Source organism: Leuciscus leuciscus, assembly GCF_965113295.1.
Source record: "Leuciscus leuciscus genome assembly, chromosome: 10".
In the NCBI taxonomy this organism is placed as follows: domain Eukaryota; kingdom Metazoa; phylum Chordata; class Actinopteri; order Cypriniformes; family Leuciscidae; genus Leuciscus; species Leuciscus leuciscus.
In genome coordinates this window covers 30,229,209-30,253,031 of record NC_138734.1, presented here as the reverse complement: position 1 = coordinate 30,253,031, position 23,823 = coordinate 30,229,209, and the positions used below count along the sequence as shown (strand labels likewise).

The following is a 23,823-nucleotide window of genomic DNA, read 5'->3' as shown; positions in this document are numbered from 1 at the left end:
TGAGTAGCAGCAGTTTAGGACAAAATTATTCCCTTTGTTTAAAACAAACCTCATGACAACATGGGTTTTTAAGAGTTTCATGCTTCCCACAAAAATAAATCGCTCAAATAGCATTGCAAAAGCAATGCAGATCTACAATGTGATATTCGGGGGGGAAAGCTTTTTGGATTGTCTCCTGAGGCCACAGGAGGACGCAATGAGCAAAATATAAATTCAGCACATTAAATTGTTTATTAAAACAATGAAATAACATAACTGAGTTTAACAAAACAAGTTTATAACTTTTAACTAACGTTTAAGTCAAGTCACCTTTATTTATATAGAGCTTTTTACAATACAGATTGTATCAAAGCAGCTTCACAGTGGTAAAATGAAAATAATACAACAAAGTTGTAGTTGTTTCTAGAAGAAAATTGCGTCATCCTCCACCTTAAGTAAGGCAGATCAATAATATTGTTGAATATTAAATGTCTCCAACTAAGCAAGCCAAAAGCCAAGGCAACAGTGGCAAGGAACCAAAATATCAGGTGACAGAAGTTCAGAGTTTAAATCAAATATAATTTTGTAAATTGCATAAACAATTATGAACAAAAAAGCATAATGTATTTATGCATAGTTTAATACAAAGAGCCGAAGCGCGGATCACACAGAGTACTTTTTACGTATAAAAACATGAGATGCAGTGGAATGGGGAAAAAAACACAGTTTGAAGACGTTTTTTAAAAGTCGAACTTCTTTTAACTTTACATGGCTTTCTAAAAATGTGACTCTCTGTTGCGAGATGAGAGTGCAACAGTGTCCATCTAGCGCTTGTTTACATAGAAAACGGGAAAAAAAACAGTGCAGAAGAAGTGTTCTGTGAGAACGGCTTGGTTGCGGTGTTGATATAACAAAGATCACCGCATTCAGCTTCTCTATTTCTGCAATGTTTTGAATGAAAAACTCTTCAGCGCCACATCAAGTGGTCTCAACCGGATAGGCAAAAAAAACAACATTCAAACGCAATGGCTCTTACATCATCATCTCATCTCATGCACCACTGATAAGGTTGCCTTACACACACCTAAAATTCGAATGCACCTTTTTTTGCATTAGAATGTTTTTTTGGGGGGGGGTTTTGAAATATAAATCAGCGAATATTCAAAATTCTAATTTTATTTCGACAGCCCTACTTGTTATTTTATAAATCCACAAATGTTTAGAAAAATTTCCATAGTCATTTTAGGCAGCAGCTCCAACCCACCTGTCTTTTGAGTCCGGTAGACTGCGTTGGTGCGTTCTCCTCAAACTTCGCTAGCAGCTGTGTGGCCATTGACTTCACTTTGTTGTTGTTGTTTGCTGCAGCAGCCGAGTCAATTTTACGTTCTGCCAGAGCTGTAGCTATAGAGGGCCTTTCGTCTCGATTAACCCTCTGCAGCTCTTCCTGAGATGTTGGAGAACAGGAATGAAAAGATTTAGAAATGTACATACACAAGGCAATATGTTGCAAATCCATTGATCCAGTAAGTTATGGCCTTACATCCTCTGACTGTCCAGTCTGGCTGGTCTTTCGTCTTTTCCCCAGTACATCCAGTTCCTTTTCTTTTTTATCCTATGTGAGATTTAAGAGGAAACATTGAATGCTGAGATTACAATAACAAACCAGCAAACTCACAACTGGTGAGAAAGGAGACATGTTTACTAATTAAATCCTTGTAGGAGAACGTTTTTGTGATTTTAACATGTAAATCAGGGGTCGGCAAGTAACTTTGGCCGCGGGCCAATATTTTTTTTAGCCAGTAGATGGCGGGCCAGCTACACGGAGTAGGCCTATGGATACAAATTAAATACTCTTATATAGGCCTATAATCGCGGAATATGATGGGTCCGTCACCGTCCGTGGATCATTCATTCAATCTTTTTTTTTCAAATTAAAACCAAAAATAAAAAGATGAAAAACGACTTGTTTTTCCATTATTTATTTCCTGAACTGAAATGAAAAAAACGAATAAGGACGGGTTTTCTGATTTTCTGATTGTGCTCAGATCAAAAATAGAAAAAATTAATTACTGGATTAGACAAATTTTAATTTTGATTTTTAATTTTTAATTTAACACTTTAGGCATATATCAAGGAAATCATTTTAAACAGATCAAGTACTATTGTGGTAACAGATTACAGCCATTTTAATAAAGGTGTGAATAGCAATCATACTCATTCGCTTACAGTCCGACTTTTGAACTTTATTCCTTTTTTATTATTATTATTTATTCGGGGACACACACATACACACCTAAGGTTTAAGGAGTTCTGCGCGGGACTATTTTTTTTTCCGTCCCGCTCCCACAAGGTTCTATTCAGCAACCGCTTAAAATATACTCGGGGTTCACCCGCTTTATTTCCCGACCTGACGGTTCCGCAAAATTTAGATCTCGTTTCCATAATCTCACATTCAAATGTCTCTAACGGCAAGAAGGAGATTAAGTAGCCTATAATAATTATAAATGCTTTACAAAAATTGTGTTCGTGTCAATATAAATATTAGGCTATTTTAACATTGTACTGTCAGCAGAGAAAAAAAATGCCACAGAAAAAAAGAAAAGAAATATAAATAACATAAATTAAATAGGACAAAGCCTATCACTCAAATTTCTAAGCAACATAAACGAAAATCATATTGCCCTACTGACAAAATGAAGTCAGACAGACCGCCCGCTCCGTCCAAAGTACACCAGAGTTCTGACCGCTAACGTCTTTTGACGCGCGAATGGACACAAAGTGGTCAAGCGTATAACTAGTCGCGGCAGGCGCGAATTTGACGCGCTATTCGCGTCCGGTGTGAACGCACAGTTATACTTTAAAATGTAATCTCGCGCCGCATGATTCCCTATGGGCGTTTTACACAGTATGCGGCGGTGAAATCGCCGCGCGACTACGGCTTTTCTCAAGTAGTGGAAGAGTTTTGTGCAGCATTTAGGTCAGGACTACCAAAATAATCCGGCGGGCCAGAAAATATTGCTGGAGGGCCAGTTTTGGCCCGCGGGCCGCCAGTTGCCGTTCCCTGATGTAAATGAAGCATCCTGGTGCACTCTGACAAGAAAATAAAGAGAAAAGACATTTGCACAAAAAAAAGTTGACACTAGGGTTGGGATTGACACGATTTCAATTCAATTTGATTCGATATTGTTTAATTTGGGGCCGATCATGAACAGTACAAATTTCCTCTAATAATAATAATAAAAATAATCTCTCAACAAATGCTGTAAACTATACTGAGAACCTCAGTTGGTCATCAATATAATATTAAAGGTTCAAATTAATTGATTTGTAAGCTACCTAAATTACACAGAGGGAACTTTTTATATTAACATAATACATTTTTAACAATTATGTTTTACTTGTTTTTTACATAAACATTTAAATGGTGGACTTATTCAAACATTAAATACTGAAGAACCACTTTAAGTAAAAATACAATGAATATGCAATATAGTGCAAATATTTAGAATAATTCTCCTCTCGGAGTAAATTTTTCTAGCTGACAAACGAAAGTTTTTGTACACTGAATGACTTTGAGCCAAATGTGACGTACATTGTTTACATGCAGTGACGTCATTCTGCGGTTGAAACACTGAGATTACATGTGACATGATACAGATTTCGCTAAGCTGTACCATATCTTTCAAAATACCTTCTGATGTACATTCATATTTGTTTTGTGCTGTAAAGCGGAAGAGATGATTGGTTCACGTAAGCTCCGCGCTGCTGCATGCTTTAACTGAGGCACGCCACATTATGGTCTCATAATGGTCTCACTCAAGTCTATGGGAAATTAGCCCATTTCTAATTATTATTGTGAGGTTTATTGTGGTTGGCAATTTCAGATTAAAATTGAGCCGAAAAGCAACTAGTTTGCAGTTATGCAATAATCAAATAATTCTGCAGTATCAAAAAGAAACTTGACTACCTTGGGGTTTCGTTTGCGGGAGATGGCGATGCTTTGACCCAGTTTACTGAGGAATGAGATGGGTGATTTAGTGCTGGCAATCAACGCAGCCTTCTCCTCAGGGCTCATATTGTGGTTTTCTGAAAGAAAAAAGAAAAAAACATGAATAATAAACTACTACAATACATCAATGAATTGCATGATAGGAAGAAGCATAATTATTAGCATAATGTCACAACATTCCTTTTTGGTTTTACAATTTTCTCTGGATGCAAGATTGTGGAACAACAACTCACCACCAGGTGGCACCGTGTCCTTGAACATTTCATAGAACTGGCTGAGGTACATCACCATGGAGAGCTTGTCAGGCTCCACCACACTAGACATCTCCTTCCCGGTCATGATGGGAGAAATTCCAAACTCCTTTTCTGCCACGTCAAAAGCCATCTGGTTGTTCTTCTCCACGTCTTTCTCATCCAGCGAGTCAAAGTCACTATAATTATAAAACATCACAACTGAGAAACATCTTCATATACCATAATCATGTTCATAAGCAAGTTGTACGACTGTAGACAAATGCTAAAAAGTTATTTAAAACCACTGAAACAAGATAACAAAAAAAGAAGAGCAGAATCAGAAAGCAGATTTACAATTTTTTGTTATCATACAAGTCACAAGAACATCTGCTAAATATTATTTTCAAGGGCTGTTCACACTGACAGTGAATCAGTTTCAGGAGATTGTCAAGTTAGTACAGTCGATATTACATGGTTGCGGCATCCAACACATGAGCTTCACTGTATGGAGTCCAACTTCTGTCGAGAGCATTTCGTTAAATCAAAGACTTTAGATATATAAAGACGGTGAACTCATATTTCTATGAATGGGAGAAAGTTAAACGCGTTATATGGCGGAATAAATAAAAGAGCCAATCGGCAATAGGTAAAGTCATTGCGTCTGCCTTTTGAAGCTCCGGTTGCTATAGATATTTGATGTTTCCCCGTTCAAAGAGATAGGAGCTGTTCTTGCATGACTGGAATAGCTGCCTGAGAGGCATTTCAAAGATGGCCGCCAGGTGAAATGACTTGCCTTAAAGGGACTTTGGTAAAACTGTGAAGATGAATCTGCATTTGCTGCATTCCCAACAGTCTGTATTGCTCATACTGCGTCAAAATGGCAAACGTCATTGAAACTGTTAGAATGAACGCTTTTAGAACAGAAACAGAAACCGCTTTTAGCGAAGAACTACAACTTGATTTAAAAGTGATCAATTTGAAAACATCCACATCAAACTGGCATACCATTCAAAGTTTGGAGTCAGTCAAACTTTAAAAAATCATTGTCCGCAAGGGCACATTCTATTAAACAAAAGTGACAAAAGACATTTATAACGTTAAAAAAGATTTCTATTTCAAATAAATGTGGTTGAATATACTGTAAACTGTGGTTTTCACAAAATACTAACCATCACAACTGTTTTCAAGATTGCTGATTTGTTGCTTAGGAAACATTTCTTATTAGAATGATTTCTGAAGGATCATGTGACAATGAAGACTAGAGTAATGGCTGGTTTGCTTCAAATAAATACATTTTTAAAAATATTAAAATAGAAAATTTAAACTGTAATATTTCACAATATTACTGTTTTTACTGTATTTTGATTAAATAAATGCAGCCTTGGTGAGCATAATATACTTCTTTCAAAAACATTTTTCCAACCACAAACTTTTAAACAGTGGTATATGTTGGCTAGGACTGCATCAAAATTCAGTCTTTTTTTTTTGTTGCATTATTAGATATAAACTTCCATCAGAATTCACACAGTCAAGTCAAGTCAAGTCAAGTTTATTTGTATAGCGCTTTTCACAATACAGATTGTATCAAAGCAGCTTCACAGTATTAAATTAAAATAATACAACAAAGTTTGTTTCAAGAGGAATTTATTGATTGATAAAATTAAATTAAATATCCCCAAAATATCCCCACAGTCTATTTTATTTGCGTTATTAGATATATACTTCTTATAGTAAGTATATCAAAACTGAACTAAAACACTGCATAAGTGTCTGGATAGAGCTAGCGAGGAAGGTAATTGTCGAAGTACAGTATACTCCTCAGAGAATTCCACTAATGCTGCCTAAAAACAAAAATGCAGACAAGTTTAGCTGACTATAACAAACAGCTCATAAGCAAAAGCTTTTAAATGTCATTCAGCATCTGCTCAAATGGAGAGTTATGATAATGCTAATGTACGTCTCAAAGGCTAATGAGGCTTTCAGCTGCTATACATAACAGACCCCAGTGAAAGAATAACTACAGTTTCTGCCCTTCTGCAACAGAGCAACTTACCCAAATGTACTTTTATTACAGTGTGCTGTACTCAACAGATGAATATGCCAAGTAAATAAATACTACATGGTGAACAAAGTTATATATAGCTCATTAAAAATAACGAGGTGAAGACAAATGAACTGCCACAGGTGAAGAAACATTTGAATATTATTATTATTATTATCAAAGACCGTATCACTGCTGACTCATATTCTGCAGCTTAATAGCAAAGTTGTTGAATCTTTGGCTCACTGAATCTTTTGTTTTAGGTCTAGTTTTTGACTAATATGTTTTCTCAGTCTCCTATTATAAAACAGGGCCGGGTTTTGATACAGATTTTTTTTAGACTGATTTGATTCTGATTAACAAGTTCTCGATTTTGATTCAATTCCAATTTTGATTCTTATTGAGTATACCTCAGTAGTAAATGTCCATTTTGGACATTTTTTTCCATATAGAAAACATATAGGACAGGGTTTCAGATTGATTCAAACCGGTGAATTATCTTTATAAACTATTCATTAAAAAAAACTACTTAAAAGAGTAATTAATTTGTGAATCTGATTAAACTGGACAACATTAGTCTTTATAGTAATGTATATTGTAATGTTTTCAGTTCACTCACCATGGCTGAATTTAATTACAGTACAAACAGTGATATTGTGAAATATAATTACAATTTAAAAAATCTTGATTTTAATACATGTCATTTATTTATATGACGGAAAACTTAATTTATTATCAGAATTACTCCCATCTTCATTGTCAAATGATAGAAAAATGTATAAAACATTTTTTAAATGTCTCTACTATTGTCACTTTTGTTCAATTTAATGCACCCTTGCTGAATAAAAGTACCAATCATTTTAAACATTTGTCACAGGTGTTATTCAGTTGTTTGTGTAAAACCTTTAAATAAGGAAAAACCTACAGTAGAGAATGCATCTTTTATTATGATAGTCCAAAGCTCAATCATACAATAAAACCTCATAACTCTCTAAAAACGGCAAATATTTTTCTTTTTAACTTTGCCTTGATCTCCTGTCTTCTCACACTGCGGGGGCATATGACTTACACGTCCTCTCAAAAACAAGTTATGCTATTCTTTGTATGAACTGGATCTCTGATTCTCTGCTGCAGTGTTTGTCCTCCAGTCCTGCATCTCTAAATATAGAACCATAATAACACAGGGCATTTTTTGGGATCAGCATGTGGCATACTGCACTTACATGAGGTCTGGTCTGTATCGGTGGATGAGCGCACACAACGCCAAGCCACTCTTCCAGGACGTGGTGAGATCAGACACACTGACACCTCGGTAACCCTCCGTCTGCCTCTGACACCAGTTCAGCAGCTTACTGGAGCGCACGATGGACTCTGATGGGAAGTAAGCAAAGTCAGCAGGCGCCTCTGAAGCAAGAATATGCATATTCAATAATGGTATGCGCCGACATCCAATCGGATCGGAGTTAGTCACATAACCAGAGCAGGGCCTGAAGAACTTTCATGATGCATTTCATTCCCTTTTGAGTGGTTATGAAACATTCAAGACATCGACGGCACTAGCAGTAGTTCTAAGTTTGTGAAAATCCACAAATATGTTAGTACATAGTTGTTTAATTCTGTAGCGCTCGAAAGACACTTTTCCATTCCATGTCAGAGTTACTCTTTTCATACAGTAAACTGCACAAAGCTTTATGAAAAGCCTGTAGAATGTCATGCATTCAGATCAGTCGCCCGCAAAATTACCTTGCAATTGCTTCTCAAGCAGAATTTCTAGGAGGAGAATAAATCAAGTTATACACATTTACATCCAACATGAAGGGTGAAAAGGCTAAATAAATGTATGGAAAAACAATTTAACCACAGCTGATGTGCAATACTAATGTGACACTAAATCTACCCACCATTTCTTGTGAGCTTAGGAGTTGAAGAGTTGACCACATTCTCCATGTCAACACGCAAATCTCTGGTTTCTCCAGTGTCCAACAGATGCCGTACCTGCGGACAATTATAGTATTAGTGCTCATGTTTATTTCTTACGAGGGCCACCATTATCCAAGCGATCCAATATCATATTTAATAACAATAAATAGTGGTCAACCTTTATTTTTTTGTTGCAATGGCTGATGCCATTACCTAGAGAGCAGGGTGGCAGATGGCTGATTTAATGCCAATATATACATTAAAAAAATGTAAACACAATATTTACTCAAAAGTAGGGCTGCAACAACTAATGATAAAATAGATTATTAGCGATAATGAAAATAATCAACAACGAATTTGATTATTGATTAGTCGCAGTTGTGAATAACACATTTCTTTGAACAAAACACCTATGGAAAACAGCACAGAGGACACAGCTGCAGTTTAAGTACATGATCCAAGTTGTCCAAAAGATGAGAATATATTTATATTTATAACCGTTCAAACGCGTTGAAACACATTAACCACGTCTTGCACTGTTGGTCTTTGACAGATGCATGTGCTGTTTAAAGCATCTGACACGCGTTTTCTTCAGCGCATAACTTAAATTTTATGGATATATCCTTATCTGTAAATGTCAGAAAGTCCCACAAGCATTTCCATTTAGCATATTCTGACAACAAGTGTCTTGTTAAACTTCAGTGTTCAATGAATGAGGGCTGGTGGGCGCATAGCATCAAACAGACGGAGTGCAGTAGAATAGGTGCATAATAATTCTGACTAAAATACAAATTTTGCTAAAAAAAACAAAACAATTTTTAAAATTAAGTTATAGGTTTAAAATTCTACATTTAACATAAGTAATCATATTTATGAGAGCAGTAACAGTAAATGCACTACTGTTGGAATAGCCCATTAAAGTCCAACTGAAATCAAAATTCACCCTATTTACTTTGTTAGCGCATATTACTAGTCTTGTGGTGAAAAATTAATCCGTGCAAGTTAATACACAGAAAAAAATTGTTTGCCGTCGTAATCTTTAATCAAAGTCTGAAAAGTTACTTCCCGTCTGGAATTCTCTGATGATGTAGGTTTGACGGCTTGGGTTGGGAAACGCTTAACCACTCCCCTCAAACCGTTAGTCTGTTATGAGCAGAGATGGAGAGGAGGAGCGCTAGAGTAAAACCCTGCCCTCTGTTCAATATTCCGTTTCACTGGGAAATACGTCACAACACTGGAGAAAAGTCGTTTGCAACTTCCGGTTCACGCGGACTTTAATGTAATATAATGACTATGTTCAGACGAGTGAATGTGTTCTTCATACAAGTTAACATTTTTTGCTTTTATTTTTGCTCATTTTTAATTGTCATTTTAAGTTCTGCTTTAAAATAGTAAGCAATCAATTGATAGGTTTAGAATGTAATGTTTGTATTTTAACCCTTTTTTGCTTATGCACAGCATAGCCTACATAGATACATTCACAATATTTGGTTTCATACACTTTATATTACACATTGTTTAGAGAACAGCATTGTGTAGGATGTGGAATAACATTGTTTAAAATAATTGATTTAGGTTGTTAAAAATTTAAAAGGTTGTTAATATATAATTTTTTTTGATTTTTCATCGAAAAAATTATCAACAGATTAATCGATTATCAAAACAATCGTTAGTTGCAGCCCTACTTAAAAGCCAGTAAAATAATCTGAAAATATAAGTTATTTTGGGGGATGCACCACCTCTGGCCAATGCAAATAAGCCTTCATTTGTTTTTATGTTATAGCCAATAACTGATAAAATTGACAATATTAAAATTCAATACTTTTTTGTCAATACATTTAAATAATTATACATTTACAAATCAATCATTTTAAATACATTATAAAGTTTAAATACAATTTATAAAAAATGAATTATAAAGTAAATTTATAAATGTAATCATTATTGTGGGATTTTCTAAATATTACATTTAAGTGTTAATTATTAAAATAAATATTTAACAAATTATAAACTTAAATCCATATTATAAATTAAAATAAAATCTGAAATTGTTTTAAATATTAACTTTAAAAGAGTGGCAAATGTGAAATAAGTGGACAAATGATCATTCACAACTAAGGGTGTGTTCACACTTGGCATGTTTGGTTCAATTAAAACGAACCCTGGTGCGATTGCTCAGTGCAGGTTATTTGAACATGTCTGAATGCTGCCATCGGAACCCTGGTGTGCCCCAAATAAGCGGACCGAGACCGCTGAAAAGATGGGTCTCGGTCCACTTACAAACGAACTCTGGTGTGGTTCGACGAAAATATAAACGCAACACGGACCAAAGAAACGTAAATGAACCAAAAACAGGAAGACAAGACCCTAAAAAGGACAGAATCCTCATGCATATAGTTTTTTTCTCATCATAGTTTGCCTTTCACAGTTCGGTACAAGCACCAGAACCGTGTCTCCTCGCAGCAGATCGTTTGTGTGTGTTTTGACTCCTTTACACATTTTATAAGCTCTTCACGAGTCCTCAGCTGATCAAAATACCATCATACGCAGGCTACGCACACACATAAATGCAACGAGTGCATTAATCCTAGCACACAGCATTGTTTTGAATGTTCGGTAAGTTCCGTCTCAAAATAGGCTATATGTAATAAAAGCCGACCAATCAGGTTGTGAACATATCCCTATGCCTTTATGTTTGGTGATAAAAATCAGCGCTGGGCTAAATGCTTATTTTTTTGGTTCAGACCAAGCAAACCGAACTACAAGTGTGAACACACCCTAAATATCCAAAACCGCTTATATTGATCCAATATAATATCCAATATATTAATCCAATTGATCCAACAGACACAAATCAATAAAAAAATTGTTTACAAAAAAAACTAATACTGGACAATAACCAATATGGTGCCAAATCTGGCAATATATTAAACAGCTCTATTAATTATCCATTGCCAAAGCCTGTCAGCAAATTTTTGAAACTGACAAAAGGGGAATGTATGTGATCTTTGGATGATGGCGACCATCTTAAAATGGCCAAATATCGACTAGTACAGTATGTTGGTTTAAAACTAGGCTGATGGGTCAACTGTGCAAAAACCCACCTGGTTGGGTCTCACTTGGTGAAGGCTGATGTTGGGGTACCGTGTAGCTGGGTCAACGCTGTAGCGGCTGAAGTTCTTACTCACATTCTCTGGTGTCGTCTGTGGCAGCAGTCGATAGACACTTTCCCTGAAACCCAAGGGAGCAGTGGTCATGATTACTACACACCATGAGATCAGACCCAAATTCCCTTAATCTTGGCATTAGTCCCATTAGTGATGATGTCTCAAGATGAGACCCTAGAGACATCATGCAGGCTACTCGCTCGCAAAACACTTTTGCTTCCCCACAAACATGCTGCTTATTGCATACAAGTAGAAAAGTGCTTTACCACTGTGACTTACCCTGCCGTATGCAGCAAAATAACAGTGCAGGGAGAAAAGTAACAGTAAATGACAGCCTGTGAGGGCTTGAGCTGTTTACTGCTCAGTTTGAAGACACAATTACTGTCAACCTCATCATAAGTGCTCTGCAGCAGTATATCACTCTTGATGTTTTTGGTATTGCATAACACCATATTACTCATATTTTTATAGTATGCAGTAAAGGCTTTTTTGATATTCAACATCTCTATTTGTGTATGAACTCTGAAATGGTGCACAATGTGACTTTCACATTTTCACAATGTTTTCCCTATATAGGGCTGGAAAAACAAGCATATACATTTTTGTGATTTTGTGTCATGCAGTTGTGTTCCCCACTTTTCACACTGCACGAGATTACAAAACATGATTTCTCACAATGCAATAAATTCGCCTAGACCTTTCATTTCCAGAGTGAAAAATGTAGCTATATCAACAGCAAATTGTAATTTCTTCTCATTATTTGCAGACTGTCAAAAGTAAAAAAAATCTGACACAAATCGAATTAAAATGTAAAAAATAGCATTTATTCCCATTATTATAACTCATTGTGATTTGCTGAATAAAACAAGCAACATAGTGAGGTCATGTGCCAATCAAAGAACTTCATGAAACCATGAATATGCAAATTGGTCCCCGCCTCTACTCGATCACACCTGCTCAGACTACCTGATCCACTCAGTCAACTTTACTGTAGTAAACCCTACACAATCGCAAGTGGAAATATTGGTTAAAGTCAGCCATATATGTTTGATTCAGAAAATGATTGATTCAGAAGAAGACGAAAAGTGAATTATACAGGGTCGTTGACAAGTCGATGTATCAGAATGGTAATACATTTTATGTTTCGCTTTCTACAACATCGGACACAAAACGGTAATTGATAGGACAAGCCTTTGGCTCGACTATGTTATCAAACGGATAACAATGTGTTGCTAATGTTACACAAACCATGTTCCCATTGGTCATCTCAGAGTCAGACAGCTGCCTTCAAATATCAGCATCCTTAGAAACGCTTTGAACATCATAGAAAGTCCGTGGAGAAAGGCATATAGTTTTATCATAACATTGTAAAATCTATATACATCATATACATAATTAACCAGCTATATTGCATTACATACACGATTTTTACTGCATTACATACACTATTTTTCCTGTCCCTTCTTATAGGTGTTCTTGTGCTCACTGTGGAAAAGCCCTACCCCGCACGATGACAGGATTGGTTACATATTTGTGACGTAGAAAACAGGGGCGGTTTGAAACCACGTTTTTGAGACTGTCTTTGGTACACTGCAGTTTTGGGGAGAAAATACTCAGCAATGGTGTTTTTGACTGATGAATATGCAAATGGTTTGTCTTAAAGCATATTAAACACCACATAAACATACAACACCATTCAAAACTTGATTTTCACCACAGGGGGGGGGTTTATATGGTTGGAGTAATATATACAGCTTTCTGTTCTGAACATAAAATCTGTCTTACCGTTCAGCCAGGACCTCCAGAGGGGAGCTTCCATTAGCCCAACTACGCACCATCCACGCTGCATCCATGCCTGCCAAGAAACCTCTTGCTATTCCAGTGCCCATTGGCCAAAATGGCTAAACACAAAAAAACACCACATTTCCATCAGTCAACTTGTTCCTCATACACTAAGAGTGATAAATGAGTGGCTGTAAAATTCATATTAGAAATCAGTCACCTTCTGTTTGGAATATAATGGAAAAACTACCCTCACAGCCACTGTCTAGATAGTTTAACTGTGTGTGATGTTTTAAAGTAATGCTTTCATTACCACAGATTCTAAAGTAGTGGTTTCAGATTTATGTGAGAAAATGTATTTTCAGAAGTTGAAATTTGTCAAAGGAAGCCATTGGAGAAGAGCAAAAGCCAATTTTGTGGTACTTCATGGAAAAACACCATCTGGTTCTATTAATGTAGGTTATAACAAATAACAAACTACCTTAAAAGAAGATAGTCTTATTTCTCTCCCCCACATGGGTTTTCCACTCACCTCTAGAAGGCTGTCCCCCACCAGAGCTACTAGCAGCTTATGGCCGTTGCGCTGGCGGACGAGCGCTGCATTTTCGGAGGCATACATACAGGTGAAGTCAAACATGGCGACATCAGGTTGGCCGTAGTGGTTGATGGCAAAATCCAGTTTAGGAAGCTGCTGATTTGTAGAGAAATCTGCAGCCTCTCTAGCGTAGGAGAGCAAAGCCTTCTGGTCAACATTGGCCCTGGAGAGCAGCATTTCTGTGTCGACATAGTCCTATACAAGAGTATATATACATATTTAGTCCTCACAAAGATTGAAATATATCTGAAATCCATACTAAGTGATGTTTTCTGAACATGTAAAAATGCTGAAAGTAATCATTATGTCTATGGAAAGTCCCCATAAAACATGAAAACCCAACAGTCAAACAATTTTCAGCACTGAGAACAATGTAATTACGAAATAGTCATAAGGTGGGTTTGATGATTCAAAACTTCGCTCAGTTGTCTGCAACTGTAGAGCACCGCAAGGCATATAATTCAGTCATGAGTGGCTGTGGGTGTGGTAATGGGATATTTGAGAGGTCTTTTCCTCTCTGATTCATGTTGCTACGAGAGACTAGTGTTTGTTTCTGCTAACAGCCAGGCTTTTTAAAACGGATGAGGACTCTCAACGCTGACACTCATTTAAAATGGCTTTATTTTGAGCACCATTACAGTATAATCCTGACACATTAAATACAAGTGTTTTTTTTCCCCCAGTGGGATTCTGTAATTTATCCTGAAAAATGCAAAGCAAGCATGACTCTCTTGCAACCTATCGAACTACATTAATTGGTGTCATTACTGTGCATCATTATATCAGTCGTATTGTGCAAGAGTTTATGTATGAGTGTGAGAGAGAGGGCTGGGATTGAGGTTCCTTGTTAATGATTCAACAAACTTGGCAGTACTGGGAACAGAGCAGAAGAGCTCATTGTGAATAAATGGGAACAGACTGTCCGCTCAAAGTAATGATTATTTACACTCCTATGGCCAAAAAGCCTTCTAAAGACATAATTAAACACCTAGAACTTTAGTGGGATACGTACACTAACGTATCCCACTAGTAGTAAGTACCCTAACATTCAAAACTTTTGGGTCTGTGAGATTTTTTTCATATTTCATATTTCAAAAGTCTCTTCTGTTACAATTTAAAATAACTGTTTTCTATTTAATATATCTTATTTTAATATGTAATTTATTCCTGTGATGGAATACGGAATTTTCTTCAGTGTCTCATGATCCTTCAGAAATCATTCTAATATGCTGATATGGTGCTCAAGAAACATTTCTTATTATTACCAATGTTGAAAACAGTTGTGCTGCTTTTGTGTGGAAAATGTGATGCATTTTGGTCAGGATTCTTTGATGAATAGAAATGTTGCTAACACTTTATTTTACAGTGTCATTGTTACATAATACGTTACATGTAGTTACTATAGTAATAACTATATTTTATGCATAATTACATGCAACTAACCCTAAACCAAACCCTAATCCTAACCCTATAGTACATTACTTAATATTACTCAGTACTTAAATATATAATTACAGTGTAACAACAACACCTTAAAATAAAGTATAACCGAAAGTTCAAAAGTACAGCATTTATTTGGAACAGACATCTTATGAAACATAAATTACTTTACTGTCACTTTCGATAAATTGAATGTGTACTTGCTGAATAAAACGTAATTGCGTATTATTATTCTTTTTTTAAATAAATCTTACTCTCCCTAAACTTTTGAACAGTAGTGTATATTCATTAATGGTTCTGGTTAAGGCAGAACCTTGGCATTCAACGCCCCCAAAAAACCATATAAACCACTTAAACCATATGTTTTTTGCTGGTCTTAGATGGTTTAAGCCTCACCAAGCTAATGTGTGTCTGGTTTAGCTGGTCAATCAGCTGGTTTACCTGCCACACCAGACCAACTAAAAGCAGCTTAAGCTGTTCAAGGTTGTTTTTTCCAATAGGGTCATAATGTATGTTTGTGCTACATAAATCAAATCATGTGCCTTGAGTAGAGGTGTGCTAGTACTTTTCTAAGGGACATAGAAAGGCAAACAGGAAGAGACTGAGATAAAGAGTGAGGGGAAAGTGAGAATAAAAGAGTGGAGATTAGTATAAAAACTGGCAAAAGAAACTCTTTGATCACTCACATGTAGAATAACGCCCTTCTCCAGAAGACTCTGCTTTTTGGCAGTCATTACAAAGTAGTGTGTGTCATCCTTATAGTAGACTATGTTTTCCAGGTCAATTCCTGTGGAGGCAAACCAACAGAGAAAAGGACAAAATGAGTGAGAGGGAGCAAGAGGGAGGGAGAGATTAAAGTGGAGATGTGACAGACAACATGTCAACGGGGGAAAAGGGGACAGAGAAAGAGGAAGTTGTTTGCATCCGTTCGCTGATGTAATTATGTTCCATCTGTGCAGCAGATAATGCGCCCACTCCCTCAATCAACAGGAGAAAGAGAGAGAGGGATGACATTGATTATACAACTCAGAAAACAGCAACAAAAACTGCCCTCAACAAAAAAGCACAGGGACAGATCATCAATAAAATATTTTCCATGTATTTATTTCCTAAACCGCTGGAACTTCAAGAAGTGGCACAAAAGAGATTAATGCAGTGTTCTGAAATGAGGAAGCAAAGTCCTCAGTTGTGTGTGTTACATGTTGTACTTAAGGTTGTCACCTTTTCCAGGTTAAATAAACATTACAAAAAAAAGAAGCAAAAATAATTATATTTTGTATTTTTTAATTACATCCTAACAATGTAATTTATTTTCTATTTATTAAAACCAAGTATAAATCTCATTAAGTTAGTGTTAAGCATTTTTACATTTATTCTAAACCAATAACTAAAGGCTATACCAATTTAAACAATATATTTTATTTGATATCCATGTTATATTAACTGATGTTCAGCTATTCTTTTTAATAGTCAACTTATTCTCAGATCATCAAGCTCTGTAAAAACAGGTCAAAGACATGAAGATGTACCTTTAATTTCACCAAGCTGATTGCACACACAAAAAAACCCAATCATCATGTTTTCAGGCCATCTCAAGTTTGATTTTGACGTGACAAAGCGGTAAAATCTAAGTGACTGAGTTGTTTACTTTTTAATTAGTCTTCCCATTAGTGGCATCATTTTGCTCATTCAGACTGATTCGGGAATGCGCACAAAAAAAAAAGAGGTGGGAATCATCACACAAACCAATTGTATCCAATCATAACCAATCAAATCCAATCATATCACGATGGAGGCATTGCCTCCTCTCACATGACTTTCCCCCATTAATTCTCAATTACACCCCATCAAACCCACCACACACTTTAGAGAGTCTGTTAAAACTCAATGGGCTCAGGGGAAGCATGAAAGACGTGGACTCCTGCTGAAACTTTACCTGCGTGTGTCACTGTTGGACAGTGCTACTTTAGAAAAACGAGTGATACACTTCTTAACGTCACATTTTGTAAAATTTGTGTCATTTTATTTTTGTAATATGGATTATTTTCTCATCAAAAATGTTTTGGGCCCTTGCCTCCTTGGAGGAAACGTCTTTAAACGTCCCTGAAATATCTTTAATAAGAGTGCTTGTTTTACCTGTGGCTTCTCTAAGGTCCTGAAAGAACTTCTGGTTGAAGATGAAGGCAACTCCACTGATCTCTTCCACCTTTGCCTCTGCAGTCGTGTTGCGGTTAATGAAGTTTGCTGTAATAGCGATAGCCAGTTTGCCCCTGAACTCCTTCCTCCTGAACCCTGGAGAGACAGGATACACATTTATAAGAATTCACTTGTATTGATAATTTCTCCTAAATAAACAGAAAGATTTAAATGTATCATTCATGCCTGCAGGATAAACCGGGGCGAGTTACACGTCAAGGTTTAAGTCCCTTAGCACACACCACTAATTATTGTTTTCATGTCAAGACAAGAAACAAAGATTTAGAGAGAACATTCTAAATGTTCATATTCTATGAAGTGCTATTCTTACCTGACAGTGTGTTTCTCCTCCCATCAGCCCCAATTATGACATCAAACTCTAGCTCATTGACTGGATGTGTTCTGGGGTGGACCTCAGCTCTCCACCCAATTCCTGAAAAACCAACAGCATGTTCAGCGATGACAGAAAAGTCCTTTCTCGACAAGATTTAGTGTCCCTTCAGGATATGCCCAGGCTCTTTAGAACGACCGGTATTTATGTGGAAATGGAAACAAATGAATGGAACAGCTCAATTTCAGCATGGAAAGGACACAAGAAAGTGATCTTACTCTCATTCTCTTGGTCTTCTGGTGGCTCAATGAGGCCTTTGAACTCCACGTTGACGTGGATCTCGATGCCAAGAAGAAGAGCTACCTTCAAGAGCATCAGCTGCAATTGGCGAATACCTGGAGTAAGATAATTTAAAAACATAGACCCCGTTTATCATCCGACTCAATAAGTGGACCAGACATTCTAGAGGAGTTTCTCTAATTAGATGCATCACTTCCGCAAGACGGTCAATCCAACAACACACACATCCAAGTTATTTTTCTTCTTGGGCAAAACTGTTATACCTTGCTGGCAAAGTTTAAAGCCTTTGTTTTGGCAGGTTTTCCCCAACACATCCCACAATGATTACATGAGTAGGCGGCTACTGAATGTCTGGGATGCATCAGCACATATTAGCATTTACTACACACTTGATAGGAGTCCCTGAACACCTACGAAGGTGGTTTGAGTCTCCAAGGTGCATCGTAACACATTTACATCTACATTTAGTGCTGTAATGGGATCATCTGTAATGGATGTCTGTACTGTAAAGGTACCAATTTTTTCTAAAAGAAAAATTGTCTTATATACTACTCACTGATATGGTCGATGGCTCCAGCACAAAACTTGCCGTAGAACTTCTTGGCTCCAAGACCCCTCAGATCCTGAATGGTGTAAGGCCAAAGATGGAGCACATTGTTTCTGGAGAATGCATCCCTCTTCTCCAACAAAACCACCTTGGCTCCAAGGAAGCCCAGCTCTATGGCTGTACGTAAACCACATGGTCCAGCTCCAATGATCAGACACTGAGAAACCCAATCCACAAAGAATAAAAACCAAATCATCAAGCCACATAAAAACTCAATCTATTTTGAACAAAATTAGAACATTGAAAGTTTCAGAACTAGTAACCAAAACACTCTCCTATGCCCCAGGGAAACTTTCATACCTTGGCGTTGGCACAGGCCCTTCCTTTTTTGTATTCTTTGTGGCTGGCGCGCTTGTCTAATTTGGCCCAGAGGGCTTTGGCTTTCCAGTAGTTGAGCTTGGACTTGAGTTTGTGGTAGAACACACGGTATTCATTGGGCTTGAGTTCCAGGAAGTCACAAAGCTCTTGAAAAGCCTTGAGAGTGCCTTTGAAGGTGGTGGCCTGGACGAAGCGGTCAAAGAGTACATGGGACTGATTCACCCCTTCTCCCACCGCATTGACGCCTCCATCTCCCATGGTCTCTTGACCCGATAAGCAGGGATTATGGGACAAGCCCCGTCCAGCTCACTCAGAGTCTGTCTGTTTTCGATTCAACTTCCGCCATAGGCCATTTTCACCCTGAATGAAGAAAGAAGAAAAGATTTGTCAAACATTTTATGTAGAGATTGCTATGGCACACATGGAAACGCACAGAACATTGCAGAAGTAAAAATCTTTTTCATTTTCAATATTTAGGATAATTTTGATTGTGTCTTAAGTTATGGATAAGAGTTAATCACTTTGTTTAACAAACAGCATACCATTTTAAAACAATTTCAGAAAACTTTCCCTAAAAATTAGTCCAGAAAATGAAATAAATCTGCAGATTGCATCTAGACCTCCTTATTAGATGTTTATGTCAATGATAAATACAAGACAGTCCTCTACTAATTACTACAACTATATTTAGAAATTTTCAACCTAGCATAACCTTGCAAGACAACACAGCATGGATTTAACAGAAAGGAAGAGATATGGAAGGAAGCTTCCTGGTATAGTTACATAAACAGACATACTATATAGTTACATACTATACTATGATCTACATGAAGTAGCTATATCAGAGGAAAGAAATATCTATTCTAGACTAACACCCTAATTTAAGTTTCATTGATACATTTAATTATCCTCTCTGCAAAAAAAAGGAGAACTGCGTCATGATTAAGTTATGTAAAAGTAAGCTCAAGTCATTAAGATATCACTTTATGTTTCTACAGAGCAAGAACATTAGCCTATATAGGGCCTAGGCCTAATGCAGTTATGTAAAACATACTGTGTGAAACAAGTCTATGAAACAGGTTTTAAAAGTGAACACCTTTCACTAACAGAGTAGGCTGCCAAAAACCTTGCCTGGAAAATTTCACATAGCCTAAAGGACCTAGAAGCTCTAATAAAGACTTGGCATTAAAGAGCTGAAAATGCCCCATGCCCTTATCTGAGAGTCAGTGACCACAGGAAGTCTGATGAACGCACAGAAACCCAAACAGGAAACACTGACCTTTTGGAAGTCTGTGCATTCTACTGTGAACAAGACACCCCAGGTATAATAAATAAACATAAACCGCATTGCTGCATGGTTATCAAAAACTATTGCTGACACCATGTCCTACTCAGGTGTCAAATAGTCTTGCATAGCCAAACTTTTATCAGTATGTATGTTCCTCTTTAAAGATTATTCTGGTCAAGAACTGGCCATTCTTCAGATGGGAGGAGACCTCCTGATTCTGATCGACATGTAAGGCAACCATCTAAAGTTTATTTTGCCCTTAAACGGTGAGAGAGTATCACGCAGAATGCCACACTCTTCTATTCAGACTGACAAAGACCAGATATCATTGTCATTAGCCAACATAGAAAAAAAGGCCTAGAAATGCTGATAACCAGAGATTTCGGTAATGTGCTAGTGTGCAGGAAAGTTTTCTGAAAGTAGAATGAGGAAGGGAAAATTTTCCAAGATGCTCTAAAGACATGGAGAGAAAAGAATGCTGAGCAATCAAAAAAGACTGAAATACATAATCCAGACCCATCTAAAGAATCACATTCAGACTGTATTTCAATTGGGCAACTGAAAGTGACCACACAGCTAGCTGTCATCAACTGAAATAGAACATCTAAAATATCACAAATTAGCAGTTTCTCATGGCCAAGGACATGTACAAGCACACAGTCCCATTTAAACAAACTCAGACTCACACAGACTGCTAAGGTGTGGTCTGGATGAAGGAAATCTCCACCTCACGAAATACGATGAAAGGGAAGGTAGGTGAAGGGTTAGTGTGAGGGCCCTTTCACTCGGTTCCAGCTCTAGTCTGCTGTGAAAACACACTCCTGACCTCACTGCTCTGAAACTGCTGTGCCAGCGGCCAGCGCAACACCATGGCCAGCCACTGAAAGACTCAGTGTCACAAAGCCACGAGACGTGATGTAACGACATTGTCCTCACGTTTTCATAATCGTGAAATTTTAGCTGACAATTGAATGTAGCCTAATACAAAAAATTGCAATTAAAAATGTGAGCTTAATATATTTAATAGTCATTTACTAACAACAAAATGTAGCCTATGCTTTGTTAGGGTTTTATAATCAAATTTGAAATCGGATAAATAATAAAATAATAATAGTCACAGTCACAAAGTATTTCGTCCATTCACTACACATGTCAGGCTGTTGCATTGACTTTGAAAATTGGAAAGGCGTGTGAATGCACTACTGAGGCAGATGGATCTGGTTACCCGTTTCCTCTCTCCATATAACCCTCTGACATGACACTAATGCATCAAATGGATACACTTTTTTGCACGGCAGCAGTCATGTAAACAAATACGATGCTGAAATACACTGACGTTCAAAGTACAGCTCATTTAACAAAGATTGCTGAATGAAAGAAAAACTGTTTTCTTTTGAAGGTGTGCAGAAATTGAACCTCATAGGACAAATATAGATTTTATTTTTTTTTCTGGTTGTCCTGATGCGGCTTTAGTTCTGTCGGCCCCTGAAAGCTGAGAACCTCGGCAAGTATATGATATCAGAAACCCTCAGTGGCGAAGCTTGGGTAACACTGACTAACCTGTTTAAAGCCCTCAAAGAGTTACAAGTGAGGAGATTGACTCCTGAAGAGCATGGGAAAGAAGCTGGTTTCACATATAGCCTACACGTGTACACCACATGGTCACTCAGACATAAGACCCACAGAACCTGCATACTTTATTCACATTTTCTGTGTTGATGGTGGAGGGAAAACCTACAGAAATCTGTGGAATGGATTTAAAAGAAGCTGAAACCATTATTTAAAAAATACAAGTGGCAAGGATATGTAGAAAACAACAGCAGTTAAAATCATGAAGAAGTCCGCTGAGATTTTATGGAATTCTGTGGATTCCGTGCAGGACTAGCCATAAGCCGAGAAGGAAGCATGACCGTGTGCATGTAACTATAACCATACAAGTATTGTGAAACATGGGTCTAATTGTATGGAGATCATTTAATAGAGGGCAGGCTGCTTTTTTTTTTTGTGGCACTAGCCTAATGTGGAAGCATTGTTAATACTAATACATTTAAATAAGTAATTTTAATAAAATAAAATAAAATAAAATAAACTAATGAAATATTTTTGTTGACCATAACTGCAAAAATTAAATAGAATATGAATTGATTTGCATTAACTTTTATGATTTCCATGACATTTCCAGGTCATTTAAAAATGTTCATTTACCATTTCAAAGTGTTAGGCTACATGACCGTGAAAACTCTATAATGTTTCCCCTAAAATCTTTATGTTGTACAACTTGGTGACAAACCGCAGAACATGGATCACTTCCTAAAAAATAATGTAGAGACTTCTAAAAAGAGAGACTTTGACCACAGCAACAAACCAACACTAAAAAAAAATCTGTCAAAAACAACAAATGTAAAATCTGTTGTTCGTCACACTGACTCATGGGAGGATGTGAAGAGCCAGGTTACATAACTCTGCAAGGCCTTATAGCCACGTTAAAGTTACAGCATAACATAATTTTAACTCCCGGCATGCCTGAACACTTCCAAAACAGGGCCTGCTATAATTGAACACAGGTCTTTATCCAGTATCTCTTTCACAGAGGAAACGCCCACATTTCTGCCATGGTGTGACCTGTCACTATAGGTATATTAAATTTCAGACACAGCTATCTGGCCTGTGTCACACACAGCAATGTGGTGTTAATGATATAGCCTAGCTGCTATGAATACACACTGAACTTTGTATGACATGAGAGAAACAGAAGACAACCACTACGGACATGCTGATAAACAGCATTACAGGGACAAAGCGCAATCTATTCAACTCAACAGCAAGAAGACTGAATGAATAACTAATCAGATACATATACAACCCACCTTCACTCGCCTGTAACTGTACAGTAGAGGGAATCCAAAGAACTGTTTTGATTCACAGCATGCCTTCTAAAACAAACACGCATATATGCTTGCATCATGCTTTTTTTTTTTTTTTTAAATAGACCATATTACATGTCTGAATGGACTGTACAAAAAGCTCTTTCCACACTTCTCTTCCTGTCGGAACCCCATATATTTCCAGTGTGCTTCCTGTATTGGCATGTGGATGGAAGACATGTCAGAGTTTTAGCTTAAAAAAATGAAGGACTTCATACACAGAGCGGACTGTATTATTTCAGACAGCAATTTCCAGCCAATCGCACAAAAAAAGCAATTTCTTAGCTCTGTGTAAGAAAACAATATCATATTTATTTTCCATCGTTTAAGATTATTACTACCCCATAACTTTCATATGGAATCAAATCACATTTAAAAATTATTTAAAATTAAACAATTTCCATGGTCATCAAAAGCAAATATGAAATATGTGTGTGTGTGTGTGTGTGTGTGTGTGTGTGTGTGTGTGTGTGTGTGTGTGTGTGTGTGTGTGTGTGTGTGTGTGTGTGTGTGTGTGTGTGTGTGTGTGTATAAATATAAAAATGCGCTTATTACCCCCTCTAGACATTGCCATCTTTTGTTGAAAATCATTACGTTGATAGATTTTTCAACAAAAGATGCCAATATCTTGACTAAAAGGGTAAATCAATGCATACATTTCATGCATTTTAACATTTATTTATATTTAAATAT

At 36.9% G+C, this 23,823-nt stretch overlaps 1 protein-coding gene across 24 annotated transcripts in view; it reads right to left on the bottom strand.

Annotated features, from left to right (window-relative positions):
- The window catches only part of mical3a (microtubule associated monooxygenase, calponin and LIM domain containing 3a), a 92,492-nt gene that overhangs the window by 44,204 nt on the left and 24,465 nt on the right, over nt 1-23,823 (bottom strand). For 20 of the 24 annotated variants that reach the window (XM_082181725.1, XM_082181714.1, XM_082181735.1 and 17 more), the window contains exons 2-17: nt 18,901-19,278; nt 18,550-18,757; nt 17,972-18,088; nt 17,694-17,795; nt 17,303-17,458; nt 15,853-15,953; nt 13,664-13,921; nt 13,135-13,250; nt 11,287-11,413; nt 8,164-8,257; nt 8,006-8,032; nt 7,486-7,633; nt 4,222-4,418; nt 3,947-4,065; nt 1,520-1,591; nt 1,244-1,423 (exon numbers count right to left, since the gene is read on the bottom strand). In XM_082181725.1, coding sequence (XP_082037851.1) covers nt 1,244-1,423; nt 1,520-1,591; nt 3,947-4,065; nt 4,222-4,418; nt 7,486-7,633; nt 8,006-8,032; nt 8,164-8,257; nt 11,287-11,413; nt 13,135-13,250; nt 13,664-13,921; nt 15,853-15,953; nt 17,303-17,458; nt 17,694-17,795; nt 17,972-18,088; nt 18,550-18,757; nt 18,901-19,176 — 2,298 coding nt within the window. In that variant the 5' untranslated portion in view covers nt 19,177-19,278. The remainder of the gene's footprint in view (nt 1-1,243; nt 1,424-1,519; nt 1,592-3,946; nt 4,066-4,221; nt 4,419-7,485; nt 7,634-8,005; nt 8,033-8,163; nt 8,258-11,286; nt 11,414-13,134; nt 13,251-13,663; nt 13,922-15,852; nt 15,954-17,302; nt 17,459-17,693; nt 17,796-17,971; nt 18,089-18,549; nt 18,758-18,900; nt 19,279-23,823) is intronic. The other 4 variants (XM_082181732.1, XM_082181728.1, XM_082181730.1 and 1 more) reach the window with 1 other exon arrangement.